The 24,421-nt window shown below is 45.8% G+C and overlaps 2 protein-coding genes across 8 annotated transcripts in view; one reads left to right on the top strand and one right to left on the bottom strand.

Annotated features, from left to right (window-relative positions):
• SZT2 (SZT2 subunit of KICSTOR complex) overlaps positions 1–9,230 on the bottom strand; it is a 54,185-nt gene extending 44,955 nt beyond the window's left edge. For all 5 annotated transcript variants that reach the window (XM_015636259.1, XM_015636261.1, XM_015636263.1 and 2 more), the window contains exons 1-9: positions 9,192–9,230; positions 8,805–8,930; positions 8,475–8,648; positions 7,960–8,130; positions 5,987–6,118; positions 3,836–3,995; positions 3,255–3,361; positions 2,862–3,072; positions 1,647–1,817 (exon numbers count right to left, since the gene is read on the bottom strand). In XM_015636259.1, coding sequence (XP_015491745.1) covers positions 1,647–1,817; positions 2,862–3,072; positions 3,255–3,361; positions 3,836–3,995; positions 5,987–6,118; positions 7,960–8,130; positions 8,475–8,648; positions 8,805–8,930; positions 9,192–9,221 — 1,282 coding nt within the window. In that variant the 5' untranslated portion in view covers positions 9,222–9,230. The remainder of the gene's footprint in view (positions 1–1,646; positions 1,818–2,861; positions 3,073–3,254; positions 3,362–3,835; positions 3,996–5,986; positions 6,119–7,959; positions 8,131–8,474; positions 8,649–8,804; positions 8,931–9,191) is intronic.
• Positions 9,231–9,246: 16 nt separating this feature from the next.
• Positions 9,247–18,937, top strand: MED8 (mediator complex subunit 8). 3 transcript variants are annotated; one of them, XM_015636266.2, is made up of 7 exons: positions 9,247–9,308; positions 11,935–12,053; positions 13,080–13,224; positions 13,600–13,740; positions 14,149–14,230; positions 15,217–15,465; positions 18,471–18,937. In XM_015636266.2, the coding sequence occupies exons 1-7, from the start codon at positions 9,303–9,305 to the stop codon at positions 18,533–18,535; spliced, it is 807 nt and encodes a 268-aa protein (XP_015491752.1). In that variant the 5' UTR covers positions 9,247–9,302; the 3' UTR covers positions 18,536–18,937. The 3 variants fall into 3 exon arrangements, with proteins under 3 accessions (XP_015491752.1, XP_033372395.1, XP_015491753.1); XM_033516504.1 differs by lacking the exon at positions 9,247–9,308 and adding an exon at positions 9,465–11,005; XM_015636267.2 differs by lacking the exon at positions 9,247–9,308 and adding an exon at positions 12,140–12,346 and having other exon boundaries at positions 11,937–12,053.
• Positions 18,938–24,421: the final 5,484 nt, after the last annotated feature.

Genomic DNA, 24,421 nt, shown 5'->3' with positions numbered 1-24,421 from the left:
GAAAACTTAGCAGATACTTACTTTTAATAGAAAATTCCTGAAACAAGAAATTAGGGAGATTTATGTTAGGCAAATTTTAGGAATTATCCTACTATGATTGCTAGCAATCTTCCCCCCAGAAAAGGTGATTTAGTTCCATTCAGTTTATAAGATGCATCAAGGCAAATGAACTGCAATTGCCAGACACCACTGAGGAACAGTGAGGTGAACTGAACAAGATAAACTTAAGAGTACTACCATGTAAAGGACAGCACATTTAGGGACTACTAGACAAACAAAACCCAATAAAACATCCCCAAGGACTCATCAGCTGAAAGAAAAGGTGTGTGAAAGACTCAGGGATTTCTGCAACACAATCATGGAGAAAGTTCACACGATTCTTGGTCTATCAGATTTGGTATTTTACTTCAGAAGCAGGGCAACATTAACACTGCTGAACAAGGCATTGATAAAACCACACAGCTCTCTTATCAACTGTTCTGAGAAATATGAGATTAAACTGAAAAGAAAGCAACTTAAGGGGAAAAAAAACAAAAGAGCTATTAACCTGAATAAACAAAAGAGAAAGCCTGCCCTTACAAAAGAAATGTGAAATATTGGCTTGCTTAATATTAACCTGCCAAAAGGTAAATTACAAGGAGAAAGATGATGTTAAATATGTTTGTGCAAGTCAGAGGAGGATAAACTTAATTAAAGATAATAGCCACACAGGTCTAACATGGTCTCAGGGAATTTAGAAAGGAAGGTAGAGAAAGAGCAATGAATCTCTGGGACAATCTTCCAACAGAGCAGTGGCAGAAGGGATTTACATGTTTTTAGGCAGAGCACAGTAAATTCACAGAAAATACCACATGGGATGTTTGGAATGGTTTTAGAGTTAGATCACAGACTCTGATATAAAACACATTCTAGTGTACTAATGAGCTTGCATTTGGATTTTTTCATCTCAAAGTACTACCACTGGTCACAGCTGGAGATGGAAATTTAGGTAGGATTTACTGGCACTCCTAAGGACAATCAAACCCCTCAAGGTCCCTAGTCAGCAGCTAGTTCTCACACTCCAGGTGCCACATCTAGTGAGTCAACAGGAGTAGTAAGTAGTAGTAAGAGAATGGGATCACTTGAAGGTTTCATGGTCTTCTAGAATTGATTATGGTCCCGACTGATCTGACATTTTCACCTAACAATATCTTTGTTTCACCCAATTTCTTCCTATGAAAGACTGTAGTTTCAAGGCATTAAATCTGTTGTACCAAAGGGCTCAACTTCATGTTAGTATTTTGGAGTGCTAGAACTAGAAAGGGAAGAAAAAAAGGAGAAATATAGATGAAATCCAGAAAAAAACCTCTGCAAATCCCAGTTCTGTCACTAGTTTCTCTACAATTGTGGGGAATCATTTCCAAGATATGGAGCATCACTGGCTGTCCCTCCCTAGGCACAACCACAGAGGGTGAGCCTGGCAAGTGCATAACTGCACAATACTGGGCAGCCCTACATCAGGCAATTACCCATGAAAACACAGCTTGGAGAAAATGGCTCCTTCCTCCACAGTTCCACCACTGCTGAGATGGCAGACCCTGTGCCTTCCTCTAAGCAGCTGAGAACAGAGTCCTAGCTGAGTCTCCAACCCTCAAGGCAGCAGTCACCTTTTGTGATGTTGACTTCACGGATGCTGTAGCCCTCGCGCAGCCTGACCGAAACAATGCTCACAAGGTCAGCGTGCACCTCCTTCTCCGTGTGCTTCTTCCTCCGCATCGCCAGCGCAGGGTTGCTGCTTGCAGACACCAGGTGCTCATTGAACAGCCTGTGCTGGGACACTGCAAATGCCAAAGATGGGTTTGTGAGGGAGCAGCTCCCCTGAGCCCCATCCTGTAGCAACAGGCCTCCCCGAGAGCTTCATGAAAGCTGCCGGGAACACCCGCTTGCCTGAGGAACAGTACATCCTTCAGGCATCACTTACACCCACTCCCGATTCTGCAATACAGCAAACAGGTTCATTAGTGTGGCCAAGAGGCCTGAGAAAGAGACAGGGTGGGGTGGCAGGCACAGCTTCCTCTCGGACAGCTCTTGTGATCAGGCTCACATTGGAATTCCACATTCAGCCTAGACAGGCAGAAACTGTACATCTGTTTCAACAGTCACACAGCAAGCTTTGGGGCTTTTCCGATTTCTCTGGAAAACTCTGAGTTCCCAGGTGCTTTTTAAAAGGTATCAGGATGTGGAGCTTAAACCACTAACAGCTGATCTTTTTAAGATTCAACATTTCCAAGTCCCAAGCCAGCTCTCTTCAAATTTGCCAGTTTATGTGGCTTCTGCTGCCAAGTTACAGAAAGAGCAGATGGCACCAGCATATCACTGGGACATGAAAGGGTGTTTCCATGTCTTACTTAACTAAACTAATCTCTCCTGGAACACTCTCTATCTCTAACAGTCACAAAATAAAAACAACCAGAGAGGCACTTGGGACAGTTCTCAGGGGTCTAGTTTTTCAATCCAAACTGCCATCTGCAAGCCCTGTTAGGACAAGCTCTACAGAACATCCTCACCTGCAAGCCAGCCAGTGTGCATGGAAGGGCAAGCAAGAGCTTCTGATCCCCCACCAAGGCCCAACACAGTGGGCCTAACTGCAGATTGCTGAGCCAGGGGAATGGTGGAAAATGGGACATTTGTTTTCCCTTGGTCCACCCAATTCCTGGAACCAGGAAGGGATTTACAGGTGAGACTGTGTGACTGATTGTGCCCACAGCCTACAGAAGGCATGACAAGGGAGAGTATCAGCATAACCAAGCCTGGGGAGCCTCCCCAAAGAGAGGGGCTCTAAGACATCCATGTACTGCAGCAAGAACATGCACATTCCTCACCACAGTAATATTCTGGATTCAGGGACTCCCCAGTACGCAGAAAGGAGTACAGTAGAAATGCCTTGTGATACACATTCAGATCCAGACTCAGAGGATCCAGCTCAGGGCACGTGGAGAGGTAAGCACCAAAAGTGGCCATGGCAATGAATTTCATCAGTTCCACATTGGGAACGTGGCCAAAGCTGCAATCATAGGAGTAGACACCGCCCACCTATGGGATGGATAAAGGAGACACCTGAGAGAGAACAGCAGTGCTGAGAACAAAGCAGATGGCTGCTCAAGGACTCAAACAGACAAAGAAGGCCCCCACTTCTCCTCTGGAGGTAAATGCCACCACCACCAGTCCACTTGCCTTCCTCTGGTACCCACACTGCCAGGTTCCAGCAGACATACCTGCACAAAGGAGCAGGCCACAGTGCCACTGCGCAGCTGGTTGAGTAAAGTCTCACACACAGCCACGTCGGGGACACTGGTCACACCATCCGTAATTATTATAATACCTGTAAACAAGACAACATCTTAGTGTATCTTCCATCTCAAACAGCTATCATTCTCCCAGTAAATCCACTAGACATAAAGTTTAGCCAGGGCAAAAGTAGAAGGAAAATCCTGAGGCTGGTTTAGAGCTTCCAAAGCATTATAGACCTGGAAAACATCCTGTTTAGGTACAGCACAGCACAGAGAAAGGGCACAGCTCTTCACACCCCAGGTTGCCTGGAGCAACAGTCACAGCTGCACTGCCTCACAAACTCCCCAACACTGATACACAGCACTTGGCACAGTGTGGTCCTCCCCATTCCCACCACTACAATTTAACCCAGAATGCAGAGTAAATGTCTCTGTTGAAATTTCATCCCTAACAGAAAGGTCCATGCACACACCAGCCCTTATAAAATTAACCTCAGCCTATGGCAGGAGGAACACAACCCTTTGCAAACAACCAAGCAAACCTTAACCCCGAGGACGCAGCCAACCTGCGCTGGAGTTGGAGGGCAGCAGCTGCAGGGCCAGGATCCCTTGCCGGACCATGCTGACCAGACCAACATCAGCAGTGACCACAGACACACTGGGCTTCCTCCCAGATGACTCCTGCACGTCACCAGGGCTCTCTTGGCTCAGGGGGGATAAATCCACCTGGAAAAGTTAAAAAAAAAAAACAACACAAGGTCCCATGGGGCAGACTTCAGCTCAGCTCTAGTTCTTGCTCTTCCAAACACCTTCAGTCTAGCAGTACCATGGTACTCTGGACCACGTCAGCAGAGTCCATTTGCAGCTTTAACTTCCAGATGATGTTAAAATCCTGGTCCCTTGAGCCCCCTAGAACAGCTGGGCAAGGCTTCTTGAAGGTAGAGGGACAGCATGCTCAGAGCTTTATAGTAAGCTGATTTCTCATAGAAGGGGAAATACAAGACACTTCACAGTCAGTAAAAATCTTCTGTGGAGCAAAGTATTTCCCAGTTAAACAGATGATGAATATCTCTTTCTCCCCCTGTAACTTAGTAGAAGCTGCAGCTATTCAGCATCTACTCAATCTACTATATTCAGCCCAGAAACACTGGAGAGGCAGAGGCAACTATGTCTCACTTGTGAAGCTCTGCAGCAGAGGGGGCAAGGAGCCTCATAAAGACAAAGTCTAGTGCCTATGCATTTAACTCAAATGGCCCTCGTTATGCAGTGTTGATATAAACAAATGCAGGTAGGCTTCTGCATCTTCTATGAAAAATATCCTCTAGGCAAAGCCTGAAATTTGTATAATTACAACAGTGAGAAACCTACTGTATTCATAGTCCCTTAATCCCCACAAGGCTCTGGCAGTTCAACCCTGTAATGAAATACTACTTCGTTTTTACTGCTAATGCAGAGAATGGCTGAGACCCCCCCGCTCTACAAAGCTACAGATGATTGGAGCTGGGAAAATAAAACTAGAACTAACTAAACTTTTGCTATGCACAAATGGGAGCAGTCTGTGCCCATGAGCAAAAACTACTGACTGTCCATCACTTTAATTTGCCAGATGCCTTAAATTCAGACACTTGTTAACAATGATACAGCTAGCACAACTTCAAAAGTGAAAAAAGTTTCAGTCTCTGCCCTTCCCCTGGGGCCTCCCACCTCCACCCCACAGCCTGTGGCAGAACTCACCAGTCCCTCTGGCCTGCAAGAGCGTCTCTCTCCTCCATTTGCATGGAAGAAGTTACAGGGTAGTTTACCATGAGAGAAATACTGCATCAAGCAGGAATGCATACAAAGCACTGCAAAAACACCATCTGGACTCACCAGTCGAGGTATTTACTTCCGGCAATCTACTTTCTGTTTCAGGACTGGCAGTTTTAGCATTGAAACATATAAATTTCAGCTAGAATATGAGATTCCAATCACTTCAGATATGCAACTGCAATACATCACCAGTAGCCTCCCAGTCATCTGATTTTAGGACATTTTTTTTCCTCCCTTTTGCCCAAACTCTAATTAACTAATGCTAACTAAGGACAAAATAACTTCAGCCAGACCAGCAATCACTTTGACTACAAGAAGATCAAAAAGCAGCATAGCCAGCAGGTCAAGGGAGGTGATCTGTAAATGTCCCTTCCAACCCAGACCATACCAGGATTCTATCATTAATTTACCAATACAAATATCCATGGCTATTAAGCAGCATCTGTTACAGATTTCAAGTACTTGAAAAAACTACCTGTTTCTTCAGCTTCACGGACAGTTTTCATAAGTAACAAGGAAGTATTTTCATTCAAGAAATGTAACAAGGGCTAAGGGCATATTCACAGCTATTTATAGATTAATTAAATGGACATAATCACCTCTCCCACCATCTTCTTTGGAGAGAAAGCACATCCTACCATTTCTCCCAATATACAGTCAGGTGATCTTACTGCACATTAGCTTTGGGGGAGGTAACCATCCTCATCAGTCCTTCTAAACACTTAGTTGTTCTGCATCCTCAGCGTTCATGTCTCATTACTGGATCCCACAACATCACCTCACCAACCCCTTAGTTGCTCCTTCTGCAGACCTATGCTACTTTTCCTCTTGCCACCCCACTTCAGAGGGGCCTCAGAGTGCAGCTCTCCAGGAAGCCAAGAGAGCCTAACTACCTTTGACCTCCTTACCTGTGGTTTGGGTTCATACTGTTGCTGAAGCATCTCTGCCACTTTGTTTTCAAAGGCACAGAGCTGTGTGTAAACTTGGTGAAGAAAGGCCTCCCGTTTTGTCTCATCCAGCTGACAGCCCTGGAAGAGTACCTGGCCCAAGGACACACATGTCAGTCATCAAGTAAAGATTTTATAGCACCGGCCCCCAAGGTGGTACACAGGAACACAGTTTTGCACAGTGAAGAAGAAACATGTCGCTGACAAAGCACAGATACAGCACAGGCCTCTTCTCTCTGTTCCTGCTCAAAAGCAACTGCCTGTGAACAGCGGTACCTCACGGCATCTGCTGTGCATCCCACAGCAGCTTACGTGACACTTTGGGAAATCTCCTTGGGCAAGAAACTTCTACTCATCTGACTTTCTCCAGGATAAGCAGTTATTAGGAGAAAGTGATGTGGGATCATTGCTAGAAACCATCAACTGTAGTCTGATGCTCCTAAGGAAGGTCTGTTTGTTCTAATCTACCTTACCTATAGACTGATCAAATTATTTTGCAAGGGAAACAGCAAGTTGAGATAAAGAAACGCTTAGAGTGGACATTACAAAAGAGGCTGAGTGATGTGACAGAGTAAGCCTGCCACCACAGAAACACCTATGTCCAGGGTGACAGGGGACATGACACCAGTGTTTACAGATGTCACCCTGGTACAGGTCCTGTCCACAACCAGACACAAAGAAGATACCACATGCAGGCAAAGACCTCAGCAGAATGGTGGGGTGCTGCATGTTATCCACATTCCCTCAGTCTCACATGGACTAGACCTCATGGTGACACAGGAGAAATAAATGATTACCACAGAGAGTCTTTCCTGCATGAGTGATACACACATACACCTTTTCTTCCATAAAAGGAATATAATTATCCAATTGTACCCAGAGATCACAGTTCACAGCCTCACATACAAAGTGGGAATTTAGAGAGGTCCCAAGAAGAAAAATGTAGCAACTTCAGAGCACTCAATACAGTGTAAATAGGGGAGATACTGAGGCAAAGAAGGATGGTCTGCAGGACTGCTGGACAAGATGACATATAAAACATCAATGGCAAATGGAGAAATTCCTGCTACACTTACTCCAGTAGCACCTCAGAACAGACCAAAGTGGTGGCCACACTCCTCAGGTACAACACAAACCCTGGCAGAAGGCTTAGGCAGGGAGGGCTGGGGAAAGGAAGGGAGGGAACAAACATAGACTAACAGGCTCTTCCTGTTACCACACACACTTCCCCTGGTATTAGCAAAGGGATGAAATACATAAACACAATAGTTATGTGAAAATACTATAAGGTGGAAGAGATCAAGGATGAACTTCAAAAACAACACTGGCCCCATAAACCAGACTCTAATTTTTTAAACAGACTTGCCCTGACACAAGTGAAATCTCACTGATAAATCTCAATACAGGGGGTGGCTGCTCCCTCCAGCAAGAAGCAGCATATTCAAACCAGTGCAAAAAGAAGAAGGTTTGTAGGAAGAGGCAATTATCCTTGAATTAACCACTACTACAGAGCTGGAATAGACAAACAAGCTTTTGGTCATACAAGCTCTTCTTGAATGCTTCCAGCTAATTGAAACAGGCAAAAAGAATTAATCAACAGAAATTAAAAACAAAAACAATCCCCAAACAACAAAAGAAGAAGAACGACAAGAAGCACACAGTCGACATGAGGAAAATATTCCCTGTGGCCCAATTCTAAGATCATGCCTGAGGGCAGCATTCTCCAGAGAAACCTCTGCTTCCTGCCCAGGAAAGAGAAGTTGCTCACACGCACTTCTGCATCATGCCAGGCTACCTGTTTTAGTGAGACAAGCCTGCAGCACCACAGATAGCAGAGCCCAGCTGCCACCTGTCCTCCTTCCCTTGCACTCACAGAACACCTGTGCAGCACAGCGAGCTGCTCACACTGTGCCTAGGGAGAACCTGAACTTTACCTGGTGGGACTGCAGGCCAATGATGGAGGAATACACCTGGATGGTGACAAAGATTTCTGGCTGGTAGATAATGTCTGAACCAGGGATACGAAAGGGTCTTAACAATCCCACCAAGCATCGGGAAAGGGCATGAAACACTTCATCAAAAATTATCTCCCCCGTTGAGTCATCCTACAGAAACAGAGAAAGGGAACAGCTTTTTCATCTTCTAGGACTTTTAATCTCATTGTTGGTTGTTCCACTGCTCATGGCCAACAGCAAACATCCTTCTGCAATGGCAGCTAGATTAAAGTGACAACTCCTGTAAACAGAAGTCACACATTAAGCATCCAATGGAAAAATAGAACTTGCCATTAAGTTTCCAGCCAGGGGCACAGCATGGCTCCCTCCTGGAAAAAGCAAAACTTCTGCAAAAGCTCAGATTGACACCGAGAGCAATAAACCTTTACTCAGCAAACAGAAATGGGTTTGTTTTAATTCAGAACACCCCAAGGAGAGGTAGTTTCTGCTCTTACCACAATCCCTGTGGAAGGGCTCAGATCAAGCTCAATCACAAATCGGTACTGACGGGCCAGGAAGGTGACCCGTGTAGAGGGGACAAGGAGGTAGGGCCTGGGCTGGACCGGCTCGTCTGGCTGCCACCCATTAGGCAGGATGCTGAGAACATCAAGCTCATTTTCTGATTTTACCTGCCAGAACAAGCAAGTGAGAGAACATGAGAGAACATCAAGAAACACCAAAGGAAGAATCAAAGAAAGGGATGGGGCTCAGACGCTCTGCAGGGTGCAGGTGCTGCTGAGTGGTGCAGCAGGGGTGGCCCCATGCAGGCCTGGGCACCAACTCACCAGCTCGGGCTCGGGCACGGCCCGGATGACCTGGTGCAGGCGACTGAGGACCCAGGCGAGCCGCACGTTGCGGGAGATGCGATAGTCCTTCTTCATCAAGAGGAATACGTGCCCTGCCTCCTCCACCTGCGGCGGGAGCACAGCGGCCCAGGTCACCCCCGGAGCAGCCCCGGACAGTGCCCGCGCCGCCCCTCACCCCGGGCTGCTCCGGGCCCGTGCTGCCGGCCCCACTGCTCCCCATGGCGGCCGTGTCCCCCGTGTCCCCCGCGCCCGCCTCTGGCCCAGGCTCGGCCCCACTCCCCCGGCCCCGTTGCCTCGGCCCCGTTGCCTCGGCCCCGCTGCCCCGGCCCCGCTGGCCCGACCCCGCTCCCCCAGCCCCGGTCCCACCTCCCCGTCGGGCCGCTCGGCCGCCGCCATGTCCGCGCGCCCCGCCCCGGAAGTGCCGCTCTCCCGGGATAACGGGGCGGGGCCATCGCCGCCATCGCTGCCATCGCCGCCATGCAGGTGAGGGCCGGGGACAGCGGGGCCGGGCGGCTCCGTGGGGCCGAGCCCAGCCGGGGCTGGGACAGCCGGGGCGGGCGGCCGAGCGCGTCCTCGAGCAGCCGGTGCGGTGCTCTGCTCTGCTCTGCTCTGCTGTGCTGTGTTGTGCCGCAGCCCCTGGCTACTGCACGGCTGAGGGGTGAGCGTGAGCGCCCCGGTCCCGCTTGGATGAAATGTCATTAATGGGAGAAGAACCTAACTGTTTTATTAAGTGCTGTGAACTTGTAGCATCCGTATTGTCCCAAGAAAAGAGAATTAATGACAGGTTAATAGGCTGTAAAGATGTACCTCCTTTGGTTTGTTTGGAAGCCGGCTGGCTTCATACAGATCTCCTGTTTGTCTTGCTGGAAAAGAAAGTGAAAACGAATTGTCCCGCTATTCCTCGTTTATAGGATTTTGTTACACTGTCTCTCCTTGTTTTAGCCACTTACTCATACCAGTCTTTTTACCAGGGTTTTTTGGTTTTGTTTTTTTTTTTTTTTTAAGTTATGAATATTCTTCATTATCCTCGTTGCTTTTATTAGTACATAGTCCTACTCTATCCCTTCTCAGCTGGGAGGACAAGAGTGACGTGTAATATTCGAGATGGAAAGGAGGCATTAATTTATGTGGTAACATAATGATGCTTAGTTTCTGTTGCTTGCCTAATAACTCCTGTGGTCACTTTTACTTCCTTGACTGCCTTTCCATCATTGGGCAGATGTTTTCATGGGTTACCCTTAGATAATCATGAGATCTTGTTGAGTTACAACGTTATCAGCTCTGATAATGTCATTGTCTACAGAAAGTCATGGATCTTTTTCCCCCTTTGTTTTGCCGGTCAGGATTATTTTTCCCCCCTTTGTTTCACCACCTGCATTGCTTTACCTTTATCCACTCTGAATTTCACCTTTACCTTTCAGTTGCTCAGTATCAGGAGGTCTTTCAGAACCCCCACCATAAGCCCTGTCTTTACTGCCTTGGGCCAATTTTAACATTGTTAACAAATTCCTCAAAGTATCCTCTTGGAGTGGCACAGCATTCCTTGGAATCACTGATCAGTCTCATTGTATGCTTATTGCACTGCTTGCATCTGCTTCCAGCTCCTAATGGCTTTGGGAAGAGCCATGGGAAGGAGGGTTGGAGTGCAGTGCTCCCGTGAGAGTGCTCCTTGTGCAATGGGCTTTTATTCATCCTCTTGAGGGCTTCTTGGATAAGCACAGGCAGGGGGCCAGGGGAGTTGCCATGGGTGCATATGCCTGGCACCTCTGCAGTAAAACACTGGCTACCAGCCCAGCTTGTAACACAGACAGTAGTTAACCTCCTTGCACAAACACAGTGCACACAAACTGTTAAGGGCACATTTCTTAATTGGACAGGAACTGACTAGTCCTGTCACAAGATGAAGGAGAGTGCTTTTATCTCTAGGTGGAACAGCAGCAGCAGTCTGTTCCATGAATCCACTCTGTGGACTGGGAATCAAATTTTAATAAGGTTGATTCAGCTGTTTATTCTAAGGTGGTTAAAGTGAAATGAAGTCCCATCAGTGATTACCAACTTGTCAGAGTACAAATAAAATAGAATAATGTTGTGTTTTCATGAACGTGGAAGGTGCCTGATAATCTCTCCGTGAAGCTTACACTGGGCCAGTGTATTTGAATAGAGCAACAACAAACCCAATGGTGAGCATGCCAACAGCCTGAGTCACTCTGTCTGCTTTCCCAATCGGTATTCCCTTTCTATTATTTGATAGTTCTGTCCCACCCTCTTCATGCTTATTGTATTATTATTGTACAGTTCTCAGTTTACACGAGAAGTTCCCTAGGCCTGGGACTTTAATTATATTTTGTGTAATACTTTAGTATGAGTAAGACTAGATAGCAGTTTGGAGGGTTTTTGCAAGAGTCAAGGATGTTGTCAAGTCAAGCCTTGATGTCTTTGGCAACACATCCCCAGTCCTGACACTTTGTCTGTCACCATCCTCCCTCACCCAGAAGAGGATGTCAGTGGGGAAGATTTCTTAAACCATGTAATCCCAGCAAAAGGCAGGAGGTGAGATGTGTGTGTGTGGGTACAGCCCCAGTCTGTGGGGCATAAGGCCAGTGGGAGCTGCCAGTTTCCTTGGCAGCAGAAAGTGGGCAGAAAGAAAGTAAAGAGTGAGGTGAAGGGCACAAACGATCCTGGCAGTCATTTTGCAAAGACTATTTCGGATGAAGACATCACAGCACCCACAGCTGCTGTCAGAAAAGGCTGAGGGAATGCTCATCTTTGGTCTGGGTTAGCTTAAGTGGCTTACAAAGGTGGTGTGAGGTAACTTCGATGACTTTGCCTGATGGGGTAAAAAGCAGATGTAAGTGATGATGTCTTCACTACACTCATCTAGATCTTTAACAGGGCAACTGGGCAAGTGTTTGTCTCAGACACAAATTTCTTTCCAGAGTAGTCTGACCCAAGGGAAAGGGGTCAGTGTGAAATAATAGGAATTTTATCTCAAGTGCCTCTGCTTCCTCTGAAAAAGAGGTTGTCTGTAGGACTGGCTGGGTCATTGATGCATGGGTGTGGATTCACAACATCTTTGTCCTCCTCCCTTGTCTGTCTTGTCTTTTTTTAGAGAGAGGAGAAGCAGCTGGAGCTGACCCTGGAGGCACTTATCAGTCAGGTGGCTGACCTGAAGAACTCCTTGGTCAGTTTTATCTACAAGCTGGAGAACGAGTATGACCGACTCACATGGTAAGGTGTCTCACTGTTGATCACTGCCAGAACTCTCAGACTTGGCTCAAAGGATTAATTAAAGAACATTATCTTCTTGTCAATAGGTTTAAATTTTCTTTTTACATTTGTGCTGGAGGAACCACTACACATCTTCCACAAGAAAACCAGCTGAAATCCATTGGCTTCATGCTGTAGAGTAATGAGTCATGCAAACACCTTTTAATCCAGACATTTTATGGGAACTAGACTTGCATCTGCAGCGAGTAGAAGTTCTCAGATGAAAGACCTTAGAGATCCACACATACTATAAAGTGAGGAATGGTTCTTTCTGTGTTTCCTGACCTTTTCTGGCTTTTTATGGCTCTGATATAAGCTGAGCTTTTGTGTTTTGCTGATTCTGCTCTACTACACAGTTTGGGAGCCTTGCAAGATGGCATTCTCTTCCTGGAGAATATGGAGCATAAAGATGTTAATAGCTGCAGCTTAATAAACTATATGGTATCTTAGTGTCTGCCCTTCACAAACAAGTTAACATTTATAGTTAATGTTGCAAAAAGCAGGAGAGCTGATGAATCCCGCACAGAAACCAAGCTGAAGAGGACCTCCTCTTAAAAGATTATCAGTTATTTAGCTTCATTGTTTCTTAGTCTGGATAGCCAGGCTATAAATATTTTCTCTTCTGGCTGTACTGGCTGTACTAGGATGAAATTTTTTCTTAGACCTTGCTCCAGAGTTTCACTGGGAGAGGTAGTGACAACAAAAGAAGTGCTTCTGTGTGTGTTACTGAAGTCCCAAACAACTGTCACTTTCAGTGGTACTGCTTGTAATGTCCCTGAGATATTTGCTGCATTTGAGCCATTTCCATTAAGGACTGGGGTTTGTCCACACTTGCATATTCAGCCCTAGGTTTTACTGCTTACTGTATGGAGTAGACTGATTTGAGGATTAACAGTGTTGTTTCCTCACTCCTCAGTCATTTGAGTGAAGAGAAAAAAGCCCTATGTGGCATCCCCTTTCATCTTCCATCTTTATTTGCTTTTCCAGGCCTTCAGTTCTGGACAGCTTTGCATTGCTCTCAGGACAGCTGAACACTTTGAATAAAGTGCTAAAGCATGAGAAGACCCCACTACTGCGAAACCAGGTGATCATCCCCCTAGTGCTGTCTCCAGACCGCGATGAGGAGATCATGGTAAGACATGTCCCTTGAGTATCAGAGAGTGCTTGAGTGCCTGATATTCAGCTGGGCGTTCCTCAGTTCTGGGCATAAAGGAAGAAAGGGCAACAAGTATTTCTGTCTGAGAGCTGCTTTGCTGTGGGGTTGTCACCTGCAAACACTTGCACTGGATACACTTTACAGAAGGTGTTCCTGTTAATAAATATGTTGCTGTTACTAAACAGGCACAGTGCAAATTCCTAAGCAAGTTGTTGAAACTTCCTAGTGGTCCCCAGATGGAGGTTTCCCCTGTAGCTTTGTTCAGCACCATGGCCTGTGCCCTGGTCTGGAGCTGCCTGAGTGCTGGGCTGGAGGAAGAGGCTCTGAGTGAGGCCTGTCCCTCTGTTGCAGCGGCAGACAGAGGGGCGTGTCCCGGTGTTCAGCCATGAAGTGGTGCCCGACCATCTTCGAACTAAGCCCGACCCTGAAGTGGAGGAGCAGGAGAAGCAGCTGATCACAGATGCAGCTCGAATTAGCCCTGATGCAGCACAGGTAGGTAAAGAAGAGTTTGATTCTTCTGCCTTTTATCCCTAGAGCACAAATTGGCTTTTAACTGCTTCCTCTACCCTTCCATTTGACAGTTTTCTTTTTCTTCTATGTCCTTTCCTGTCTGAGATTTCTCCAGCTGACCCTAGCTGAGGTTTGGTTTCCTCCACAGTTTCACAAGGGTATCCAGCTCTCTGGCTGTTCACAGGAGGTGCCATCCAACCAGTCAGAGGAGAAGGCTATCACATTCCCACGGTGCCCTTCTGCATGCCTTAGCACTGGGCACTCTAGGCTCAGCTACCAAAACACATTTGGTTACACAGATCCTGGAAAGGGAAAGCTTGTTCATTTATCTTGCTGATTTGTGCAGAGTTGGAGGTTTCCTGGCAGTTTCTGACAGTTTTCATTTTGCAGAAACAGATCCAAAGTCTGAACAAAATGTGCTCAAATTTGCTGGAGAAAATCAGTAAAGAGGAGCGTGAATCTGAAAGTGGAGGTATGTCCCTGAGGTGGGAGTGGAGTACAGGGTTTAAGCAGCAGACTTGAGAGAGTAAAGGCAAAATAGGTATATTGGAGAGCCTGAAGTATGGGAAATACAGTTGAGCAGCATAAATGAAAATGCTCTAGAAGATGTAAGATTGGCTGTGCTGGAGCTCCCTAATTTGAGAAGGAAGCCTGTGGGTGCAGTGTGTCTTCCTTTTGTGACCTATCCATGGTAGGAAGGTCACTCCAGCCTTTTGACATATCCCCCTTTGAGGAGGTGATAAGTATCTGCCAAGAAAACTTCCCAATCAACTTTAATTAATAAAAAAAGCTGTGAAAATGCAGCAGCAGTGAATGAGAAACTTTGGCTATATTCTGAAGGAGTCTGCATGTTTGGCAGGCTCTTGTGTGATCCTGTCTAGGTAATGGCTGCTTCAGGCTCATGGCCAGCCTTTTCCATTTGTGATGTTCACTGTTCCCAGGAGTGCCACACACTACTCATAAAGGCAGTGGCAGCGTTTTTACTGTCATCTTTGACACATGACCAGAGCACAGGTTCTATCTAGTAGCTGGGATTAATACTATAATTGGGCACATGCGTGGTAAAAAAACTTACAGACACCACGTTGCTTATGAGCCTCCAAAAGGGGGTGTTGCTCTTTTTTGTCTGAATCACAGTGCTTGTTACCTGCCATAGGATTCAACAAACAAGCCCTTATTGGGAGCTTCTTATGGGCATGGAGGAGTTAGCTCACTCTATCCTCCTTCCATGAGCAGATTATGCCCTGCTCTCAGTGAAAAAGCTCTTGGATCACCAGTGTTCATTGACTTTGCAGCTTCTTTGACCTTGCTGAGACTCTTGTAGGACAGCCTGTAAGAAACTCATCTCTATTGCATGCACTAAAGTAGCTGAAAAGTAAATTCAGGACCAGCTATGCTACTTTTTAGACCTGATTGCCAGGTCTAAAAATAACTTCCAAAATTACTTATTTTTTACAGGTTTACGACAGAACAAGCAGACCTTCAACCCTGCAGATACCAATGCACTGGTGGCAGCTGTGGCCTTTGGGAAAGGGCTGTCAAACCGGAGACCCCCAGGATCTGGGGCATCTGTGCAGTCGGGCCAGGCAGGAGCTGGTGCCATCATTGCAGGTGCTTCAGGCATGCAGCAGGTCCCAATGACAGGTGCACCAGCTCAGCAGCAGCCAATGCTGGCAGGAGTGCAGATGGCACCAGCAGGACAGCCAGGTAAAGTTCCATATCTGAGATCACCTGAAATCCAGGGACTAAGAAAGACAAATGCAGATGTAGAGATTCTTCATCAGTTACCTTTTAGATGTAACTAAGGATGAGGTTCCTTTCTGGCCTTAATAACATGAGTCAGGTTATAATAGAGGAGTAATACCTGTTTCAAATTGGCTCAGAGGGTGAGGTGGATCCCAGCCAACCAGCTTCAGCTTCTTAACTCCCACTGCAATACTGTTTTAATAATAGACTTAGTGAACATAGGAATCAGTATAGAGGGAGATCAGTTTTCAGGGATCTGTACTGGGGGTTTTCCTGTGAAATTTAAGTTGTGTGTAGGTAATAAAGTGGAAAAGTTTGATGATAATGAGTTATTTAGAGTTAATTAGATAATGATATGAGTTATTAAGAAAAAAAAAGTTTTCTGTAAAATGTTAGGATTTCCTGTACAAAGTGACTTTGTTTAATAGCAGTATATGACATTTGCATTGAATATAAAGTGAAATACATAGGCATAGAAAATTGACTGTACACATCCAGCACCTGGACCCTAATCTACTTACTTGTATTTGTGAAATACATCTATGATAGAAGAGTTCTGTAAAGACAATAATTTGGTATTCAGTTGAGGCAGAAATACAAACCAAATACTAGGAATTTCTAGAGAAGAAACAGAAAAACAGAGGATATCTTCAGGCCATTCTGTAAATCCATTGGGCACCCCCACACCTGCAACAGTATGGGCGGTTCTGATATCTTCCCTGCTAGAGGGCATAGCTTTGGGATAGGGAGAAGAAACTGGAAGCCTATAAAATCTCAAATTATATACAGCAGGCAAATAAGGAATGATTGTTCATTGTCTCCCATGATACAGAAGGATTGGTGAAAGTGCACCAATCAAAACGTGGGCTTGTAGGTTTGGAACAAAAGGGAGATGCTTTTCTGAATACTAAATAATTACACTGTAGAGCACATTGTCTTGTGTGTGATAGGCAGATAATGTTTATATGAGATGGAAAAATAAGTAAGTACACAGACTTCTGGATGAAAAATCAATCAACATCTAGTCCTGAGGATACCAGCTCTGATTCCATGACACTGAACAGCAATATGTTAGAAGCAGCATAGGTATTCTGCAGGGATATCACTGCAGGCTTGCCCTGTTCTGTTATTCCTCCATAAAAGTCCTCTGTTGTCAGGAACAGGTTTGACCTGGGGGACCTGCAGGCTAACCCTGTACTGTCAGAATGTTTATGTTCATTGTGATTTAGGATATCCGATATCCTAATTGGTGTTTTCTTGCCTGTATATAATGACTGTTGTTTACCAGTGTTCTTGAGCAACAACATTGATCCTAAGTTAAGTATGTATTTATGTAAGAGTTAGAAAGTCATTTCCACTAATTTGGTAACAAAGAAGACCTGCTGTGATTCCTGGCTGAATACTCAGAGACACTGTATCCAGGGTGGGGAGACAGACACTTCTGCAGGCCAGGCAGAGTGCGCTGGTAAGGAAAGCCCTTGTCCAGCCTGGGTGATGGAGAAAGTAACTCTTGGTAAGAGCAGCCACAGTGGGTTTTGGCAAAGGTCAGTCTCACTGTTCTGCTTTTGATAGCTGAGGCTGAAAGAATACAAGAACCAAGTATATCTTGGGAACAATTGTTTTTTAGGGATTTTAAGCCAGAGTTTGGTTTGATACCATTGGATACAGTAGCCATTAATTTCTGCAGTTCCTGTTTGAATTACAGTTTTGACTTCTACAACACTTCAGGAAGTATGTCCCACAGCTTTATCACATTTTGCTGAAAACCTTCTATGTTTAAATATTTTGCTTGATAATTTAATTGCATTTTTCTTTTTTTACCCATGTTGGATAAAATGAGAAATGGTGAATAATCATTCCTCAATTACCTTATCCATACTACTTTTCATGTTTTGGAAATATGTCATGTCTCCTTCCTTTGTCTGTTTTCAGGTGTTTTTCCCTTAGCTAAGTCCTATTCTCTTTAATATGACTTTGTGTGAAAATTATAACTTGGACCATCCTTATCACTCTGGTTGTTCTCAAGACTGGGAACACCACAACCACTCACAGTGTCTCAGATGTAGGTGAACCATACAGTTCTGTTCCCAGTTGCTTTTGGGGTGATATCTAACAGTATTTGTCTCCTGATTGTTAGTGATATCTATCAGTTATCTGTCTACTCATTGCTGGCAATGACCCACTATGGATATGTTTGAGAAATTTTAATAATCTTTATTGTTTTAGGCTTTTGCTTATCCCATCTTTTCTTGTCCTGCTGTGCTATAATTTTAACTTTCAGAAGTTATCCCTTTTTTTCTGCTTCAGATTGAAGACACTGGAGGAGTGGTTTTTTTAATATCCCTTTGTGCTGCTCTTTAATCATGGGGGTTTTTTCAGATCATCTTAATTTTGTCTAGCACTCTACACTTACTGTAAGCTGCTAGTAAGATGTCTTTTAACACACTCCTATGTGAGATTGATATCAGCAGAGAGTAGTAATGCCCAAGAGGTGGATGTGGTTACAGGAAATTAAGAAATCTGAGAGAGGCTTAGTAATTTAAATATACACCCTGACTATAAATAATGCTGCAGGGAAGGGGATCCAGATTCTCTGAAATGGAAGTGGACACAGTCTGGGTTCTTCTCAGTGTGTTGCTGCTAGCAACTTCTATGAGACTAAGTCTGACACTCCTGTAGGAGCCTCCTGACAAAGAGAAGGGCGTGCTGAGGATGGAAAAATGGTAGAATTGGAGTGGATAGCAGGGGGACACAAGAATTGTCAAGGAGATTTATCAGCAGAGAAAGATGCCAATTTGTAGAAATGATTGATCATGTAGGTCAGGAGCTGGAAGAGGCTGTAGCAAATGAGCCTGGAGTGGAGCTGGAAAAGCCCACACAGGGTCATTGTGAGTCTTTCATGCTCCTGGGCAAATATCCTTTCATATTGCTGATTTTGCACTGCTTTTTCTTTTTTCTCTCTCCAGGAAAAATGCCGAGTGGCATAAAAACAAATATAAAATCTGCCTCAATGCATCCATATCAGAGATGAGCTGAGATGAACCAGACCCCTGGAACAGCAACATTTGTTACTGCTGCAGGCACCCCACCTGGATTCCTTCCAGGACTTCCAAGTCCCTTCACATATCCACACAATTTATCTGGGAACACAGGGTTTATAAGCCCTTCCCTGGATTTTATTTAGTGCTGGGTGGCCTGTGTGGAGCTGCTGCTGGCCACGTCTCCTGGACACAAGTACTCTGTTCAGCCAGAGCAGAGGACTTTGCTTCCGGTATTGATGCCATCTTCTCCAGGTCTGGCCTGGAGGAAAACTACCCTTTCCTGACACAGAACCTGAAGAGCTGCACAGAGCTCCTTGTTTCTGCTTGTTCACTTGGCATGTTCTTTCTTTACTCCATCTTGTTTAATAAAGACCTTGTTACGCTCACTGTGACACACTAGTGTCCATCTCTCGGGTCATAAGGACTGTCCCTCTGGATAAGGCTGCAAAGCAGCTCCAATCTAAACCACATGGAAAATGTTGGAGGCCAAGTGCTGGAACTGCAGGTTTGTCTGTAAAGGAGTGTAGTAGAGTGAGTCAGCAGGGTGCACACATCTAGTGCATTAAAAAACAATCATGGCTATACTCCTGAAAGCAAAATACTGGGAATATTTCAAGGCCCACAGCAAGAAGGCAGCACTTGAGGAACAGAAGCACAGAGCTTTTGTATTCTGATGCTGCAGCAAATCTCAACTGCAGCATCTGATTTCACTTCCATGCTTCTCTGCTTCTGTTTTCTATAAAGTTTCTTAGCTGCTTCAGAATTAATATATCATTTTGGAAAGGTATTGCAGTGTGCCCAGGACTGTAACACTTCTGGATGGGCCAGGTTGTGAAGTCTGGCTCGTTTCTCTTAGGAACTGGGCACTGTGAAGCCATCCCTGTTCTACTTTCTGCCCTTGAGCTGTAACATATAATCTGCCTAATGAGAGATTCCTGCGAGACAAAAGGGTGGGGGCACATCCCCATGGATCCTCTCAGTACATACAGCACTATCCTAAAGGACCAATGTCCTGCCTCTGGTTGCCCTTGCATGGACTTCCTTTTGACTTGTATTGAAAGCCAGCAGTGTTTTACTCAATAGCATTTGTCAGCAATCTTTGGGTGAGGAAATCTCCACTCAGCAGATACAGCCTGCAGCTGCTCCTGCACTGCTTGCTTCTGAGCTAATCAGATCCAGCTTATTTGTGGAGGCTGTGAGCTGTTCTCCCAAAACAAAACCATCCACAAAGCTGTGACTAGGGCAGTTATTGACCCATTTTATCCTGCTGGCCCTTGAAAAGCACTGAGCTGGGAAGTAGAAAGTTGAGCTGGAAGCACAAACAGCTTATGCAATAGCAAAGCTGCTCCACTAGCGATGAGTCCAGTGACGTGTCTGCAGTGGCACCATCCCAGCCAGACTGACTGCAGCAGAGAACTGGTGTGAAGGTAGTGGAGGTAACCATGAAGGCAGTGGAAGCATGTTACTGATTCCAGTGTGAGTAGTTCCTGCAAAACCAAGCCTGAGAGCCAGGGAGTCGGAGCCTGCAGGGATATTCCTGTGATGTGCTGAGAAGCATGGGAATGGCTGTTCCCTGCTCTGACTCATGTCCTTGCTTTGGTTGGAAAGGAAGGCAGAATACTGTATGTGTCAGATCCTTGGCACTCGTCATTCATGGAGCCTCAGCTCTAGGACGCTGCTTCCTTCGTCCACCCAGAGTGGCTTCCTTATAAAGCTAAAATGCCTCAGTGCCGGAGCTCAGGGCCAGCAGCTGGCCGGAGTGATTCGGGGCAGCCTGGGACACAAGCAGGGGACGGCTGCCTGCTACCCACGCTAACCTGAGTAAAACGCCTCCAATGGGGCAGGCCAGACCTTTCACACACTTGGACGGGAGGAAGGGAAACACAGGCAGGGATTTTTTCCGTAGATTATAAAGCAGGGAGGCCGGCCAGGCTCTCCAGCGTAACTTCCTGCATGACACAGGCTGCCGCGAATTAGTTCTTGTGTAAATTAGAGCACTGTTGTTAGGAAAACAGTTGCTTTTAAACTGATGTATCCCTGCTACAGTGGCGGTGAGTTGTTCTAGAAACTATTTTCCTTGTTGCACCTTAAATTGAAGCTGCATTTCTTTAAAGCCCTTCAAGTCAGTGGATCTTCTCAGGAAGGAATTAAGCCACTGAGCTGTTAGTACCAGAGGAGTCAGATACTATGATCAAGCTTTCCTGATCCTTTTTTATGACAGACTGAACTGATGAAAGTCCCTTTTGCTTTAAGGCATATTTTCCATTTCTTGACTCACATCCAAATCTCCTTATGCATCTGTGTCCTTTGGGATCCTGGACCAGAGTACACTATTCTAATTGTGGGAATGGGAATTTCAGATGTAGAGCGACTTTAACCTCTTATCCGGTAGCTGCCAGTGCTTGAAAGTTTAAACAGGCAACAGGAACAAGCTTTTTATCCATAAAGTCACTGTGGAATTCATGGTCCACTGCTTGTCACTGTGGTCTGCAAGTCCAACAGGGATTCACTATTCCCAGTGTACTGTGTCAGAATAGAAGTATTTTGTAAAAATAAAGTATTCTGCCCTGCTGGGTCAGGGCAAAGGCTCAGGCTGTGTCCTGCTGTGGCAGGGACCAACCAGGTGATTGAGAAGCACATTCTTCCTCTGAACATGGGATGTGCTGCCATTCTGAACCCTTGTGGTTTCTTCGCTCTGCCTTATCCAATTGCTTTTGAACTTGTCTCTTCCAAGTAGGATAATCTTGGCAGGGGGGAGGCTCAGCCCTGGCATGGCAGGTGCTGCTGGGCTGTCTGGGCTCCAGTTGAGGTGCAGGAGAGTGATGGAGAAGGGCACTGGTTTGTTCTGGCCCCCCAAGCCTCTTTCTCACCTACCTGCCAAGCTCTGGTGCAGACTGTGGGATCCTTTGCTGCCCTGGGGATGCCAAGGGCTCCCAGGACAGCAGGCTGTACCTATAATGATTTCATTTTTTTTCCAGGTAACCAGCTTTACACTACTTAGCATTCCCTGCTGCAAATACATGCTCTGTACCAGCTCCACAGGGAGCAGCTCCTCTCCTGCCTCACATTTGGCCAGGCCCACGAGCTTGTTCCTTGATCGCACACGCTCCTGTACCAGCTCTCTGATACTTAAGAACATACAGTGCCAAAAAATATATCATGTTCGTCTGACAGGCTTATTGTCTGTAATCCTTGTTGATTGGTATTTATATTTCTCTGCTTTAAGTCTTTATCAATATCATCACATATTTTTTGGTCATTATTTTGCATGTGATGTCTGTCAAATAGACACACCTGTTTACAAGGCCATCCTGTTTACTTTTTTAATTTGTTGGCATAACATCAACTTGTTTGTCTGGAGCTTCTCCAGGTTTCCTTGTGTTACTGGATCTCAGCATTAATAGCTTGGATTTTTAAAAGTGGGTGTTATTTTTTTAGATGCAGGCTACCCAGACTGTTGAGTTTTCAACATTTGCCTTATGCAACTGTTGTTTAACATCCTCCTGAGTTACTGCTAGAGTAGAAAGTGTTTCACTCTCATGACAGGAATCCTTCATCTGGCTTCCTCCCAAATGCAGGAGAGAGAGATATTTATTGCCTTTCCTTCCTGCCCAGCTACCCACAGGCCCACTGTTCCTGGTCTGTATCATGCATGCAGCCATGCTGGTGCCTGTAGCCTGTCCTGCTGCTGCCCTGGGCCACATAATCTCTGGGAGTCATGAAGCTCAGAGTGGTACCACCACTTCCCTGCATCTCTCTGCATCCAGTGGTCAGCATGACAAACACCTGCTGCTTGTTTGTTCCCTTGTCCCATCCCCAAGCAGTGGTGTGCACACAGATGTCTTTGTTTAAACGAGCAAAACATAACACTTCTGTTTGTTTTTTTAACCTACAGATCTTTTAATTGGGTGTCATTAAACCTTTATGGTGGAAGTGAAGTGTGAGGGAAGAAGTGGCTGAAAAGATAGGGGGACAGAGGAGTTAGGGGAACCTCTTCATTCTCCACACTCCATACCACAGGTAAGGCAGGGTTTTGGTGTGAACTGCGGGGTTGGTTTCCATCCTCCCGTTAGGATAGGATCTTTCTACCAGAAATATCTGGGACCAAAGAAGTCTTGTGGTGGTTGGGTTGAGAAAGGTGGAGCACTTTTTTATGCTAAGAAGCAAAATAATGGGGTGAGCGCTGCCAAAGGGTGTTCAGCCAAGTTTTTCATCTGCATTGTTTCCAAAGCAGTTTAACCTGCAGCTCACAGATGAGAGACAAACACATGGAAAGAGCAGAAAAACGTGCATCTTAACAGAGCTCTGAAAAGCTCAGAGACTGCTTAGAAGTCAAAGACACAAATAAAGGGCAAGTGGTGGAAACAGCTCCCCAGTCTGGGTCTGTGCTTTTCCTCAGGCTCCCTGCAAGAGCTTGGTGGCCCCAGAAGAGGCAGAGCCTGTCTATGTGACAGCTGCTGCCTACGAATGAATATACAGGTGTTTTCAAAAAATCCCATGGATCTCCTCCTTCCACCCAAATTCAATGAATCTTCAAATACCTTAGACATAAATTGTTACCACTTTGTACCTCACAAAGATGCTGTGGTGGTAAAAGCTCATGCTCAGGAAATGGGATGTTTGGATGTATTTGTAATACATGCCATAAAAATAGTTCAAGCTGATGTGATTCCACAGTTTATTTATTGTCCCTATGATACTGCAGCCCTCTGGCTGGATCCAGGAACACTGCCTTGGTGGAAACCTGCACTTAGAAATTAATGAAAACCTTCTGCAGTTTCCTTAGGGGTAACCCTGTACATAAAAGTAATGCAAAGTATGCTGTCTAGCTCTTCTGAAGGAGGAGCCTTTGTCCCTTTTATTTTTTTGGTGTGTTTTTTAAAGAAAGGAAATTACTGCATGTGTATTTCTGACTGAGATGCATATTTTCCAAAGTCAGGGGTTCGAGCTGTAGTTCCTGCAGCAGCTATCTTATCACTGCTGCTCAGATTCTGTCACTGATTTACCTGCTTGTTGTAAGGCTTCTTCCTTTGCTACCATCATGTCCAAGCAGTTTTTGCACTGAAGTAGCAGTGGGTGCTAAGTCCTGCCTGGTATGTCAGCTCCTTTCCTCTGAATAAAGACTGTGCCCATGGGTACTTCTGCATTAAGTTTTTTATTTGCTAGCCATACACCGGGGTAAAGGCCATGATTTAGGGCACTGCTGCCTATGGCTGTTATTTCAAAGCTGAAGCATTTCCCAGGGTGTTCCTCTTTTGTACGCAGACCTCCGCCCTCCATGCCCTTTGCCAAATGGCTTTGGTGGGACGTGTCTGTCTTCCACTGCCATGTGCCAGTCTTGGGCTCTGCCCACCTTGGCGTGCAGCACAGAGGTGTGCTGCTCCCACGGGAATTTGGCTTTGAAACGTGCAGCGGATGTTTTCGTCAAGTTTATTTTTGGTGACTGATGCAGTACTGAAGTCGGGGTCCTGCTGTGATATGAGAGAGATGGCCCTTGTCTCCTGCTCTGCTGCAGCAGCGTGGCGGGACTTCAAAGCACTGCCCTAAGAGCTCACAGCAATAGCTAATATAGGAACGGTTTGCCCTAAGAAACATGTTTTGTGAAATTGGGGCTGCAGAACCAATTTTGGCTGTCTTGGGTTTATATGTTTAGGTTCTCATGGGCCTCACAGCAGCAGAAACAGTGTCAATCATCATCATCGTTGTTGTCGTCATCGTGGCACAGCCTCTTTTGCTCCAGTCAGCAGAACGATGCATCAGGTCGTGACTTGAGTGCGCATGGGGCTGTGCGGGAGCTCCCACCTGTGCAGCCCCTGCCGCAGAGCGCGGGCTGGGCAGGGAGCCGGGCAGCTCCGGGACAGGGGCAGGAGGAGCCG

This window comes from Parus major, chromosome 8 (genome assembly GCF_001522545.3).
Source record: "Parus major isolate Abel chromosome 8, Parus_major1.1, whole genome shotgun sequence".
Classification (NCBI taxonomy): domain Eukaryota; kingdom Metazoa; phylum Chordata; class Aves; order Passeriformes; family Paridae; genus Parus; species Parus major.
The sequence above is the reverse complement of the archived record's forward strand: the minus strand, read 5'-3'. Positions and strand labels throughout refer to the sequence as shown.